Below are 15724 nucleotides of genomic sequence, written 5' to 3'. Positions count from 1 at the left end.
ATGGGGGACTTCATCCAGGGTCTCCAGGATCATGCCCTGGGCTGAAGGTGGCACTAAACCTCTGAGCCACATATATATATTTATATATATATATAAATAAACCGCTGAGCCAGCCAGGGATCTCTAAAAATACAGAGATTCTAAAAGTATATCCCTTGCAGGTTTGCTCTGAGGTAAAATGAATTAATATATATAAAACACAAAGAACAGAGCCTGCCACTGAATAAATACAGTACGTTAGTGTGTTCCTTAAATGATAAAACTGCTTTCAATATTTTTAATTAATTTTATTTGGAATAATAGTCCTAATATTAATAATAAAGAATACATTTTACAATTTAAGTTGTACCTAACTATATCATCTTGGAAAATTTGATGATAGTCGTAATTTTTTCAAAGATACTTTCTAATGATTTTAAGCAAAGTGATAATATCATTGGTAATGATCATGATGGATCAATACAAGTTTCCCATGCACTTTTATGGGCTTTTCAAATTTACTACTTAGTCATACAAATTACTCATGCAACAGTTATATCCACAAACAAGCTGACAACTGTACTTACCCTGGATACCTTATGTCTACCTAAGTAGTCACTATTATCAATAACTAAACAATGAAAAATAATGAACTATATTCCTTCCATTCCTCTAAAATACCACTTAATTCTCTAACCTAGAGAATTAGATTTGTTTTCAGCAGATGTGTAGAAAACTAACAGAATTTCACTAAAATTAGTCTAAAGGCATTATTTCAACTCAAGGAATTTTTTTAAGTTTTTATTTTAATTCCAGTTAGCTAACATACAGTCTAATATTAGTTTTAGGTGTACAAAATAGTGATTCAAGAATTCCATACAGGGCAGCCCGGGTGGCTCAGTGGTTTAGCGCCGCCTTCAGTCCAGGGCGTGATCCTGGAGACCTGGGATCGAGTGCCACGTCGGGCTCCCTGCATGGAGCCTGCTTCTCCCTTGGCCTTTGTCTCTGCCTCTCTCTCTCTCTCTCATGAATAAATAAATAAAATCTTAAAAAAAAATTCCATACAACTGATACTCATCACAAGTACATTCCTTAATCCTCATCACCTATTTCACTCATTCCCCTACCTACCTTCCCTCTGAAAACCATCAGTTCTCTATACTTAAAAGTCGGTTTTTTGGTTTGTCTCTTTTCAGAACTTTATTTGTTTCTTGAATTCCACATAGAAGTGAGATGATACGGTATTTGTCTTTCTCTGACTTATTTTATTAGCTCCATCCAGGTCATTGCAAATGGCAAGGTTGCATTTTTATAGCTTAATATTATTCCATTGTATGTGGAATATTTGATATAGATTGATATATGTTTATAGTATACACATATATACTACATATATATACACATATCATATATATCACATCTTCTTTATCCATAGGCTGCTTCCATAGTTTGGCTATTGTAATTAATGCTATTAACTGTAAATAATGCTGCTATAAACATAGAGGTACATGTATCCCTTTGGATTAGTATTTTTGCATTTTGCGGGTAAATACCCAATAGTGCAATTACTAGATTGCACAGTTCTCTTTTTAACTCTTGAGGACCATACTGTTTTCCACAATGGCTGTACCAGTTTGCATTCCCACCAACAGTGCACGAGTGTTCTCTTTTCTCCACATCCTTGCCAACACTTGTTTCTTGAGTTTTTGATTTTTAGCCATTTGAACAGATATGAGGTGATAGCTCATTGTAGTTTTGATGGGCATTTCCTTGATAACCAGTGGTGCTGAGGATCTTATCATGCATCTGTTGGCCATATAAATGTCCTCTTTGGAGGTTTGTTCATGTTTTCTGCTCATTTTTAATTGGATTGTTTTGGGGGTGAGTTTTTTAAGTTCTTTATATATCATAGAAACTAACCCGGGATCCCTGGGTGGCGCAGCGGTTTAGTGCCTGCCTTTGGCCCAGGGCCCGATCCTGGAGACCCGGGATCGAATCCCACGTCGGGCTCCCGGTGCATGGAGCCTGCTTCTCCCTCTGCCTGTGTCTCTGCCTCTCTCTCTCTCTCACTGTGTGCCTATCATAAATAAAAAAAAAAAAAAAAAAGAAACTAACCCTTTACTGGATATGCCATTCCATTCCAAAGGTTGTCTTTTAGTTTTGTTGTTTCCCTTGCTGTGCAGAAGCTTTTTAAAAAAGTTTTTTAAAAGATTTTATTTATTTATTCATGAGACAGAGAGAGAGAGGCAGAGACATAGGCTGAGGGAGATGCAGGATCCCCATGGGGAGCCTGATGTGGTACTTAATCCCAGGACCCCAGGATCACGACCTGAGCTGAAGGCAGATGCTGAACCACTGAGCCACCCAGGTGCCCTGCTTTTTAAAAATTTTGATGTAGTTCCAATAGTTTATTTTTGCTTTGATTTCCCTTGCCTTGGAAGACCTATCTAGAAAAATGTTGCTATAACTGATGTCAGAGACATTTCTGCCTGTGGTCTCTTCAGGATTTTAATGGTTTCAGGTCTCACAGTTAGGTCTTTAATCATTTTAAGTTTATTTTTGTGCATGGTGTAAGAAAGTGGTCCAGTTTTCCAACAGCATTTTTTGAAGAGACTGTCAACTGCTGGATATTCTTTCCTGCTCTGTATAATTGTGGTTTTATTTCTGGGTTTTCTATTTTATTCCATTGATCTATGTGTCTATTTTGTGCCAGAACCACACTATTTTCATTCCTACAGCTTTGTAATATAACTTGAAGTCCAGAGTCGTGATGCCTCCAGGAATTTTTTTTTCTTTTTAAAGATTTTGTTTATTTATTCATAGAGACACACAGAGAGAGGCAGAGACACAGGCAGAGAGAGAAGCAGGCTCCACGCAGGAAGCCCGATGCGGGACTCAATCCCGGGTCTCTAGGATCACACCCCAGGATGCAGGCAGTGTTAAACCACCGCGCCACCGGGGCGCCCTACTTTTCTTTTTTAAAATTGCTTTGGCTATTCAGGGTCTTTTGTGGTTCCATATAAATTTTAGAATTGCTGGTTTTAGTTCTGTGAAAAATGCTGTTGGTATTCTGATAGGGATTGCATTAGATGTGTAGATTGTTTTGGGTAGCACAGACATTTTAATGATATTTGTTCTTCTCATCCATCAGAATGGTATGTCTATTTCTTTGTGGCCTTAACTTCATTCATCAGTGTTTTATAGTTTTCAGAGTATATGTAGGTTTTTCACCTTTTTGGTTAGGTTTGTTCCTAGATATCTTATTATTTTTTGTGCAATTATAAATGGGATTTGTTTTCTTAATTTCTCTGCTGCTTCATAATTGATGCATAGAAATTCAACAGATTTCTGTACATTTTGTATCCTGCGACTTTCCTGAATTCATTTATCAGTTCTAGTAGTTTTTAATTGTTTCTGGTTTTCATTACATAGTATCATGTCATCTGCAAATAGTGAAAGTTTTACTTCTTCCTTACTGTTTTGGATGCCTTTTATTTTGTGGTCTAATTGTTGTGGCTAGAACTTCCAGTACCATGTTGAATAAATGTGGTAAGAGTGGAGTGGACATCTTTGTCTTGTTCTGGACTTTAGGGGAAAAGCTCCCAGTTTTTCTTCATTGAGGATGATGTTAGCTGTGAGTTTTTCATGATGTTTATTATGTTGAGGTTTGTTACCTTTAAATCTACTTTAAGAGGGTTTTTTTTTTTAAATCATGAATGGATATTGTACTTTGTCAAATGCTCTTTCTGCATCTACTGAAAAACCCTATGGTCCTCATCTTTCTCTTATTGATATGATGTATCATGCTGATTGATTTGGAAATACTGAACTGCCCTTGCATCCCTGGAATAAATCCCACTTGATCATGGTGAATGATTTTAATGTAATGTTGAATTTGGTTTGCTAGTAATTTACTGAGGATATTTGCATCTATGTTCACCAGGGATACTAACCAGTTGTTCTCTTTTTTACTGGGGTCTTTATCCAGTTTGGGTATCAGGATAATGCTGGCCTCAGAATGAATTTTAAAGTTTTCCTTCTGGGATGCCTAGGTGGCTCAGAGGTTGAAACTCTGCCTTTGGCTCAGGTCGTGATCCAGGGGGGCCTGCTTCCCCCTCACCTACGTCTCTGCCTCTGTGTGTCTCATGAATCAATAAAAAATATTTTTTAAAAATTTCCTTCTTTTTTCTATTTTTTAGAATACTGTGTGAAAACAGGTATTAACTCTTCTTTAAATGTTTGGTAGAATTCATCTGTGAAGCCAGCTGGTGCTGAACTTTGTTGGGAGTTTTTCTATTACTTATTTAATTTCTGCTGGTGATCAGTCTGTTCAAATTTTCTATTTCTTCCTGCTTTAGTTTTGGTAGGTTATATGTTTCTTGGTAGGTTATATGTTTCTAGGAATTTATCCATTTCTCCTAGATTGTACAATTTGTTGGCATATAGTTTTTCATAATTTCTTTATTTCCTGGTTGACCTACTCATTGTTTAGTACCATGATATTTAACCTCCACATATTTGTGGTCTCCAGATGTTTTCTTATGGTTGACTTCTAGTGGTCAAGGAATTTTTCAAAAATTCAGTTCATATCAATTTTCATAGTCTTTATGAGAATATTGTCCACTACATATTAATATAGGCTTCTTTAACCTTTCAGTTAAAAAGGTAAGTATAATAGGCTGTCAATGCCTGCAAAGAATAATAATTCTGTAACTAAAACTACAGCAAAGATTAAAGTAATTTAGTCGGTTTTCTCTATATACATAGAACTCTATATACACTAGAATACTTTGTGATATACTCTATTCCAATGTTCTTGTTTAAAGTCAATTAAAATGCAATTTCATTTGTATGACATAATTCCGATTTTCAAATACATTAACCTATTCAATGGCCATTATACTTTTATAAAAACTTTTAAATTACATGGACACCCATAACTCATTAGCCTATAGAGGCCCATATGGGACTGTTCGTATATGAACCTACTTGGCTGCTCTGATATGGTTTTGATAATGAGATGAAGTGGCCAGTTGTCAAGTCTGCCACTAATTGCATGTCAGCAAATAGCTTAAATTCTTTGGGAAGCAACAACAAAAACCGAATGGTAACACCCCTTGCTTGAGAAACCCAAGAACATTTTAAAGAATAATATAAATAACTTTAGTGTGTTATTAAAACTTTAATATTACATACTATACCATAGTAAAGATAATTTTATTATGATGACTAAGAAATAGGTACATACTGTTTTTGTTCTTTTTACCTCTGAATTTGTTCAAGCTATTTTCTTTTACACAATTTTACTACTAAATGCAAAGACTCTGTCCACAGAGTAGAGAGTGAATGTTAGGATTCACTGCTTTCCTAATACAAATTAAAATTTAACAAGGTTAATCACCGAAAAACAAGATTAAAGGAAATAAAGACAGTATCTGCATAATTAAAAGAGAAGTGTGCAGGTGTGTGCACGTGTGTAGTCTAAAAGATTACTTTAAAGCTTCAAGTCATTTAAATAGGAATAATTTTATTTTTATTTTTTTAGGAATAATTTTTTAAAATAGTATTTACACACAACTTTTTACAACTACATTGACTAATAAAAGGAATAGCTGCTAATTTCCCCGTTTTCTTATTTCCTTATAGACACCAATTTGAAAACCTTTAAGAATAAAACTAATTTCCGTTAAAATAATTCATTAAAGTAAATTTTAGAGAAAAAGATAAAAACTCAAAAAGAAACTTCATACATTCTTCAAAATCTATTATGCAACCTACTTTTCAATTTCTCAAAATGAACTCAAAATAATTTCTCACTTTTTAAACAAACTATGGCATCTTAAGATACTTTACCTTTTTTAATCACAAAGATAAGGCATATAATACTTAAAAACTAACTTAGTTATACTAACACGTTTTGTGTACAGATAAAACTAATATTTACAATTATGAAGATTATTTCCAGACAAGTCTTCATTCTAAAAACATTCTATGAAAGGAAAAAAGGTGGTGATTTTAAATCATATGAAACCTTCAGTACTCAACCTTTTTTTAATTTAATTAAGAAAAATGAATCTTTCTTAAAAGTCTTTTCTTTAGAGGAAAGTGATATATAAAAAAACAAAATGTAAGAGATGGTTGGATATGTTTTTACTTCATTTGTTAAGTCCTATCAGCTACTCATACAAAACAAAGTCACCTAATATAGTAATGATGAGAACACAACAGGAAAGATTTTCATCAATCATCAAATCACAATAACAATTTTATGTTCTATAGTTTATCATTATTTTGTTGCATTCTTTCTATTGGCAATGATCAATATGATCATTTGTTCAACAGAAGGTTAGGGTACTTTAGAGATAGGTGATTCCTTCAATTCATAATTGTATTAATTTATCTAGAGACATATTACCACCTCTACACAAAAACTAGCTTATTGAATTCCCAAGAGACAGAAATTTACTAGTAATGAAGGGCTCAGTTATAGGAGATCATGAATGTCTTTACAATTTTCTTAATACTATTTTTAAAATTATTTCTTTTTAAACACTTAGCTTTATCAATTGCTTCCCAAAATTCTGCCTTGACAAAAGTGACCATTTTCTGTCTTGCCCATAAAGTTACATGAAAGAAAAATGATTTGAATAAAATAAGATTAACTTAAGTACTGAATACAGTACTTTGAATAAAGGTCATCTGAATTATATAGGAATAATGTAAAAAGAATAAGAATGTTTACAAAAAAAGATTTTTAACTCTTAAATCAATTATCTAAAATACATTTAATATTCTGCCAGAATGGGCATAAAATATTAATTGTACATACTGATATATAAAATCATTTTAATGCAAAATTATTTAATGCTTTGAATTATCAGAAAAATACTGTTGCTCTAACTCCAATATCATTTTAGTGAATAAGAGGCTGTCATTCATATTAACAAAATATACAGAAGTGACTAAAAACTTGTTTTCATTTTTTCTAATATTGTAAGTATCTGATGAAATTTTAAAGTGGAATAAAATAAAACACATTTTATGTTGCTTTTGATCTTTAACTTGTAGCCTTATCGCCCAGGTCAGAGGGCACATTATTCAATTTCACTGTATTTTGTGTAAAACCGCTGTAGCGTTGAAGATGACTTTCAGTACAAATGTCATGGTACTTAAAGCTAAACCAGAATCTAGTTTTTCAGCTTCTTAATTAAAATCATAGTTTAAAATAGTCTGACAATATTATCTTTATTCTTTCCAGTTGAACAGCGACAGAATTTTCACATCTTTTATTCAATCAAGCTTAGCAATCTTTCTAAGGCTCTTTTATTTTCTAACACACCAAAAACAATTTCAAGAAGCAAAACAGTTACTTTATTTTCCTGTATTTAATAAAAAGTGACCCCTCATTTCTTATTTCTCATATGTATAATATACAAACCTCACCAAAATTTACTCGTCTTACAGTATGCTCCAAAGAAGGAAGACTGATAGCATAAGCCCACCCAAAAAGCCCTCAGAAGATTTAAGTGGAGAAAAAAAAAAAAAAGGAGATTTAAGTGGATATGAGAGAATTTTGCTCAATCAAAAAACTACAGGGAAAAAAATCCTTCTGAATCAAATAAGGATAGGAAAAGAGAATATCCAAGTAAATATTCCATAAAACACTATGCTGTAAAAATGCAAATATTAATTTTAATATCCTATAGAAGAGGAAGGCACAGCAAACACTTGTTGAATGGTAAAAAATAAAGACCATATCCCAAGTGTCGTATTCAAATGCAACTTCATATTACTTTAATTTTTCAGGCAATCATTAATAACTACTTGTTTGTATAAATACCTAGAAAAGATAATAAAATATTAGATTTATTGTTCTTATTTCCTTGTTGTTTGACATTAACATAAGACCTCTATCAATAATCTGGGAACTGGGTTAAATTTATTTTATAATATGTAAATACTATGTAATCCAGAAATAAATTTGTGAAATAAATTCATTTAATCTATATTTGAAATTATAACTCAGTCTTTTAAAAGGGATATTATAATATCCAGTTTCAATTTTTTTAATATATAAAAGTCATTTATATTGACAAGATACCACACACATTATATTCTAATCTGGGGAGTGGGTGTATATTTTGTAATTTTCTTACCATTTCACTTACTTTCTTCTGTAAAGAATATTTAGAAACCTTGAAAAAACAAGGAGAAAGTTCATTATAATTCTGCACTTATCTGTTACAAATTCCTCCTGATATTAAAATTGTATGCTATAAAATGTGGTGTTTATTTCCCATGCACTATTTTTTTCAAGACGTTATTTACCATAACTTTCTTCCATATAATAAAAACAATACATTCATTAATTATTCAACACATACTTATGGAGTACCTACCATATACCAGCCACTTTCTTACGAGTCTGGGATACAGCACTGAACAAAACAGATCCCTGCCCTTTTTTAGAAGCGGTCTAGTAGGGGTAGTGGTAGACAGACAATAAAATATAGGTATAAAGTAGAGGTTAGAGAATGACAACTACTATGAAGGAAAATAAAGCAAGCAAAATAGCAAGAACAGCCCAGGAGAATTTCCTACGTAGTATCAGCTCTTCATTGAAGATAATCTAATAAAATGGAAAAACATAGGGAAAAAAATTTTAAACAGATGATCTCACAACCCAGAAGTAATAATCATTAATACTCTGGTACTTCCAGCTATTTTTCTATGCATTTATACTTTAAGAGAGAGCCAGTAGGAAGTGGGATAATAATATATGTACTACTTTATAACCCATTTTTACTTAATATAGAAGGAACACCTTTCTATAACAAATTAATCTACAATGCAACTTTTTAATGGTTACATAGTATTCTACTGTTTAACTTAATACCATAGTTTACCAAATTACTCATTTTTGTAGATTTGCCCAGTATGCAGTTTTCTTTTTTTTTTTTTTTAAGATTTTATTTATTTATTCATGACAGACACTGAGAGAGAGAGAGAGAGAGAGAGGCAGAGACACACAGGCAGAGGGAGAAGCAGGCTCCATGCAGGGAGCCTGACGTGGGACTCGATCCGGGGTCTCCAGGATCACACCCCGGGCCACAGGCAATGCTAAACAGCTGTGGGCCACCTGGGGCTGCCCAGTTTGCAGTTTTCTAACACTACTGTGAAATAAACATGCTTGTACCAGGAAGTATACTCATCTTAGGAGAATAAATTCCAAGAAGCAGAATTCCTATTTTCTGTTCCCTTTCATAGACTCTTAGCAATTCTTATGAAGTCCTCTAGAGTGGCTGATCAACTTAAACTCCAACCAGCTGTGTAAGTGCTCATTTTCCTAAATCTCTTATTTGCTAAATCTTAAGCAAAAATAATTACTTCACATTTCCTATGAAATCACTCTAGCATACTGCCTTAAGTAAGCTGATAATTTTGGGACACCTGGGTGGCTCAGCAGTTAAGCGTCTGCCCTCAGCTCAGGGCATGATCCTGGAGTCCCGGGATCGAGTGCCACATCAGGTTCCCCACATGGAGACTGCTTTCTCCCTCTGCCTGTCTCTCTCTCTCTCTCTCTCTTTCTGTGTGTGTGTGTGTGTGTGTGTGTCATGAATAAATAAAATCTTAATAAAAAATCTTGTCCAGCTTAAAATCTGGGGATTATAGAAAATAACACTATAAATAAGTTAAAATATATAGTCTATTAAATATTGAGAAGAACTAAAGAAAAATAAATCAAGGAAGGGGATGTGTAAGATACCCAAGAAAATCCTTCCTTCCTGAGATGGCATCTTTTGAGTCAAGACTTGATAGGAGCAAGGAAGAGAATTCAGCAACCGCAAAGGCCCTAAGGTAGGAGAACATATGGCATGTTCAAAGAACAACAAGAAAGAGAAATTGGAGCTTCTTGCAAAAATGCATCTGCCCTTATTTCGTGAGCTCTCCTAACAGCATGGCCCCCAAATGCCAGTCCTCACTCTGCCTCAAAGAAACTGAGACTGCCTCCTACCCTCAAGGCAGAGAAGACTTCAACCTCTCAGCACTTGCCAAAGGGAGAAACAAAACTGCAAGAAGCAATTGAACATACTGATGAAGTACAGAATGAAATAGATAATGAACAAGCCAGTGAGGAGATTTTTAAAGTAGAACAGAAATATAACAAACTCCACCCACCATTTTTTTCAGAAGAGGTTGGAATTGATTGCCAAAATCCCAAATTTTGGGGTAACAACATTTGTCAACAATCTACAAGCATCTTTACTGCTTGAGAAGGAAGATGAAGAGGTGCTGCATTATCTGACAAGAGTTGAAGTGACAGAATTTGAAGATACTAAATCAGGTTACAGAACAGATTTTTATCTTGATGAAAACCCTTACTTCGAAAATAAAGTTCTCTCTAAAGAATTTCATCTGATCCATCTTCAAAGTCCACTGAAATTAAATGGAAACTTGGGAAGGATCTGATGAAACGTTCAAGTCAAACACACAATAAAGCCAGCAGGAAGGGCAGCCCGGGTGGCTCAGCGGTTTAGCGCCGCCTTCAGCTCAGGGCCTGATCCTGGAGACCCGGGATCGAGTCCCACATCGGGCTCCCTGCATGGAGCCTGCTTCTCCCTCTGCCTGTGTCTCTGCCCCCCCCCTCTGTGTCTCTCATGAATAAATAAAATCTTTTAATAAATAAATAAATAAATAAATAAATAAATAAATAAATAAAGCAAGCAAGCAAGCAAGCAAGCAAGCAAGCAAGCCAGCAGGAAGAGATGGCCTGAGGAACCGAAGAGCTTCTTCACTGAAGAGCTTCAAGATGGTTTACAGACCATCCTCATACAGGTGCAGACGAGTTAGGAGAGGTCATCAAAGATGATATTTAGCCAAATCCATCACAGCACTACTTGGTTCCCAATATGGATGATGAAGAAGGGGAAGGAGAAGAAGATAAGGTGATGAAAAAGGATTAGAAGAGATTGAAAAGGAGATGAGGATTAAGAGTGAAGAAGATGATGGTGATGATGAGGGGGAAGAAGAGGATGAAGGAGAGGATGACTAATGAAATACTGATAGATTCCAACCTTCCTTTGTGAATTTTTTACAGTCCCTGGGAGCAAGCTGCAATCTCTCCGCCCCCACCTCTTGTGCTTATTCACCCTGTTTTTTGAAATCTCTTTTCTCTCCCTTTATACCATGGTTCTTGACTTATTTTGGGGGGAAATACCTTGAGCAGAATACAGTGGGAAAAGAAGCTCTACTCCTTTCTGTTCCAAATTCATTTTTATCCCTTCCTGTTTCAACAAAAATTTTACAGAATCAACACCCCCGTGCCCTCTGGAAAAAAAGAAAAACCTTCTGCTACCTTAGCTCTGCTGGAAGCTGGAGGGTGCTAGGCCCCGGTGTAGTGGTACACAGAATTCTAGCTTTCTTCCCCCTTTCTCTGTATATTGGGCTCAGAGATTATATTGCACCTCTATGTGAATATGGACAGCTAAGCTAGCACTTACCAACATGTATCTGTCTACTTTATCTTGTCAAAAAAAAAAAAAAGGAAAGAAAGAAAATTTTTAAATGAGGTTATAGAATATCAGAAAAATTTGAAATTGAGATGTCTGAGTAGGTTAAGTGGGCATTTTGACAATATGGCTTCTCCTTTGGCATGTTTAATTGTGATTTTTAATGGACATCCTTATGGTTTAAGTTGATACTTTTTAAATAAAATTCTCTCCAAATGACTTGAGCCTCCCACTCAATGGAAGAATCAGCAGAACTTGGACTTTATTTGGAACTGACATTCTCTATTGTAATTTTGTTCCTATATATTTTTAAATTTTCCTTTTGTTTCACTGGAAAATAAGATGATGCTCAGTTTTACACACTTGATCTTAGCCAAAAGGCCGAGAAGCAATTGATGCTCAGTTTTAAACATTAAAAGTGAACAAGTTGCTTTGTTACAATAAAACTAAATGTGAACTCACAGAAGAACAAGAGGGCCAGTGTGACTGGAAGGGAACAAGCATGGGGAAGAACAGCAACAGCTGAGAGAAGAGTAGGAGGCAAGAGGGGCAAATCATTGTCAGTCTTGTAATGCACAATACAGATTCAGGTTTATATACTGACTGAGACAGGAAGACATTCAAAAGTTCCAAGCACAAGTGTAACATAGCCTGACTTAATTTTTGGAAGAATCACACTGTTATGTTAACAGTAACAGAGTATACAGGTGTAAGCAGGTAAAACCACTATCCAGATGAAAAAGGACAATGAAAGAGGACTCAGGTTTTAATAATGAATGTAGTGAGATATGGTCAGATTCTGGATATACTCTGAGGGAAATGCTGAGGAAAAAAAGCTGCAACAAGTGAAAAAAAAAAGGGGGGAGCTATAATTAATAAGGAAAGAAAAGACAAAAAACGTTTTGAGGAGGGGGACATTTTCTAAAACAAAAAAAAAATCATGTTCATGACTTTGAATATATCAAATTTCAAGTCAATCCAGGTGGGATTTGGGGCTAAAGATATATATTTGAAAGTGCTTCACACATAAATCCCTTCTGAAAGACATGAGATGGGATGAGATCAGAGTATTTTTTAAGGCATAAGGACAAAAGAAAAGTAAAAGGGTAGAAATTATCTAGAAAAATAAGAGGAAAACAAACTTCAGAACACTTTCATTCTAATTCTGAAATCATTATTCACTACTGTAATAGTTAATTTTACATGGCAACTTTATTGGAACAAAAGGTGCCTAGAATAAACATTATTTCTGAGTGTGTCAGTGAGGGTGTTTCTGGAAGAGATCAGCATTTGAATCAGAATCAGTGAAGTAGATTGTGGTACTTCTCTGCTTCCATAAAGGGTAGTAACCCAATTCCTCATAATAAATCTCTTTCTATATGTATATCCTACTGGTTCTGTTTCACTGAAGAATCTTCACTAACACAGCTACCATTTGCTAAAGGTAAAACTCATACACCTAGAGCATATTTACAGAATTATTTTAATTCATTGTTTTTCAGACATTAACACTTCTGCATTTAGTTCTTTCTGAATTATGATTCACAGCTATATCTTATCAACATTTCTAGAGCACTTCCCAACAACCTACCACATAGTTGCATTCCTATGAAACATAAGTAGAATTTGACCGTAATATAACTAGACTGACATAAAATCTTTTTACAGAGGCTATTATATATGACTTTTTTTCATTTTAAAATTAAATATAAGTGGATTATAGTATGAGATACAGACATCTTTCTAATACAGGAACAAAACTATACTAACACTAATAAACTTATTAACTACAAAAGACAGTTTCAAAGATAAAGCACAAATGTTTTCCTATTATGGTTATCCCTCACTTTATGGATAGTTTCATAAAAAGCTACTATAAAATGCATTTCTTTAGAGCAAACCTTATTTTCCCACTATTTTTCCATTAGCAAGCTTTATGTTACTTGGTAATAAAATCCTTCAAAATTATATTTAAAAATATTTAACCTTTTCCCCTTCCTGAACAATTCAGTCCTAAGTCCATGGGGTGGAATAGGGCAAGGTTAGTGTTCACAGGGAAGGGATGAAGGGGTCATGGTGGCAGCATTCCAGAACAGGGTGTCAGGCCTGAATGGGGAAAAGAGGATCCCAATGAGAGAGAGGGAAATCTGTGAGGATTTCTTCAAGATCCAAGTAGTTTCCTCAACTACTGTGAGGAGTGAGAAGCTGAGTAAGGTATTATTTACAGATGACAGGATACTATATACAGAAAACGTGAGAGACACCTGGCTTGCTCAGTTGGAAGACCATGTGACTCTTGATCTCAGGGTCAAAAGGTAAAGCCCCATGTTGGCTGTAAAAATTACTAAAGAAAAGAAAAAGCCCAAAAGAGATTCCACCAAAAAACTACCAGAACTGATAAACGAATTCAGGGAAGTTGCAGGATACAAAATTGATGTGGAAAAATCTGTTATATTTCTATACACCAGTAATGAAGCAGCAGAGAGAGAAATTAAGAAAACAAATCCGGGTAGCCCTAGCGGCTCAGTGGTTTAGCGCCGCCTTCAGCCCAGGGCCTGATCCTGGAGACCCAGGATCGAGTCCCACGTCGGGCTCCCTGTATGGAGCCTGCTTCTCCCTCTGCCTGTGTCTCTCTGCCTCTCTCTCTCTGTCTCTGTCTCTCATGAATAAATAAATAAAATATTAAAAAAAAGAAAACAAATCCCATCTATAATTGCACAAAAAATAAAAAGATATCTAGGAACAAACCTAACCAAAAAGGTGAAAGACCAATATTCTGAAAGCTATAAAACACTGATGAATGAAACTGAAGAGGACACAAAGAAATATAAAGACATACCATTCTCATGGATTGGAAGAACAAATATTATTAAAAATGTCTGTGGAATCCACACATTTAATTGCAATCCCTATCAAAATACCAACAGCATTTTTCACAGAACTAGAACCAACAATTCTAAAATTTGTATGGAACCACAAAAGACCCTGAATAGCCAAAGCAATTTTTAAAAAGAAAAGCAAATTCCTGGAGGCATCACAATTCTGGACTTCAAGTTATATTACAAAGCTGTAGTAACGAAAACAGTGTGGTTCTGGCACAAAAATAGACACATAGATCAATGGAATAGAACAGAAAACCCAGAAATAAACTCAGAAAACCCAGAAATAAATGGTTAATTAATCTTTGACAGAGCAGGAAAGAATATCCAACTGTTGACAGTCCCTTCAAAATATGCTACTGGAAAACTGGACCACTTCCTTATACCATGCACAAAAATAAACTTAAAATGGATTAAAGACCTAACTGTGAGACCTGAAACCATTAAAATCCTGGAAGAGACCACAGGCCATAATGTCTCTGACATTAGCTGTAGCAACACTTTTCTAGATATGTCTCTCAAGGCAAGGGAAATTAAAGCAAAAATAAACTATTGGAACTACATCACGAATTTAAGAAGCTTCTGCACAGCAAAGGAAACAATCAACAAAACTAAAAGACAACCTTTGGAATGGGAGAAGATATTTGCAAATGACATATCCGATAGAGTTAGTTTCCAATATATATAAAGAACTTAAAAAACTCAACACCCCAAAAACAATCCAATTAAAAATGAACAGATGGTTTTCCAAAGAGGACATTTATATGGCCAACAGACGCATGAAAAGATCTTCAGCACCACTGATTATCAAGGAAATGCCCATCGAAACTAAAATGAGATATCACCTCACACCTGTTCAAATGCTAAAATTTGAGAAATAACAAGTGTTGGCAAGGATGTGGAGAAAAGAGAACATTCATGTAGTGTTGGTGGGAATGCAAACTGGTACAGCCACTGTGGAAAACATTATGGAGGTTCCCCAAGAGTTAAAGAGAGAACTACTGTACAATCTAGTAATTGCACTATTCGGTATTTACCCTCGAAATGCACTAATTCAAAGGGATAAATGCACCCCTATGTTTACAGCTATGTTAACAATAACCAAGATACGGAAGCACCCCAAGTGTCCATCGATAGATGAACGGATAAAGATGTGGTGTGTGTGTATACAATATATACAATGGAATATTATTCAGCTATAAAAAATAATGAAATATTCCCATTTGCAACAACATAGTTGGAGCTAGAGTGTATAATGCTAAGCAGAATAAGTCAGAGAAAGACAAATACCGTATCATCTCACTTACATGTAAAATTTAAGAAACAAATAAGCAAAGTTTAGAGAGAAGGAGAGAG

At 34.8% G+C, this 15724-nt stretch overlaps 1 protein-coding gene and 1 pseudogene across 1 annotated transcript in view; one reads left to right on the top strand and one right to left on the bottom strand.

The window, feature by feature from the left end:
• The window catches only part of CCDC73 (coiled-coil domain containing 73), a 108732-nt gene that overhangs the window by 54279 nt on the left and 38729 nt on the right, over positions 1 to 15724 (bottom strand). The window contains exon 6 of the mRNA XM_055301111.1: positions 8136 to 8174. Within this exon, the coding sequence (XP_055157086.1) occupies positions 8136 to 8174 (39 nt within the window). The remainder of the gene's footprint in view (positions 1 to 8135; positions 8175 to 15724) is intronic.
• Positions 9938 to 11032, top strand: LOC129494277 (protein SET-like; annotated as a pseudogene).

This window comes from Nyctereutes procyonoides, unplaced genomic scaffold (genome assembly GCF_905146905.1).
Source record: "Nyctereutes procyonoides isolate TBG_1078 unplaced genomic scaffold, NYPRO_anot_genome, whole genome shotgun sequence".
NCBI lineage: Eukaryota > Metazoa > Chordata > Mammalia > Carnivora > Canidae > Nyctereutes > Nyctereutes procyonoides.
This window is presented reverse-complemented; position numbering and strand designations above follow the sequence as displayed.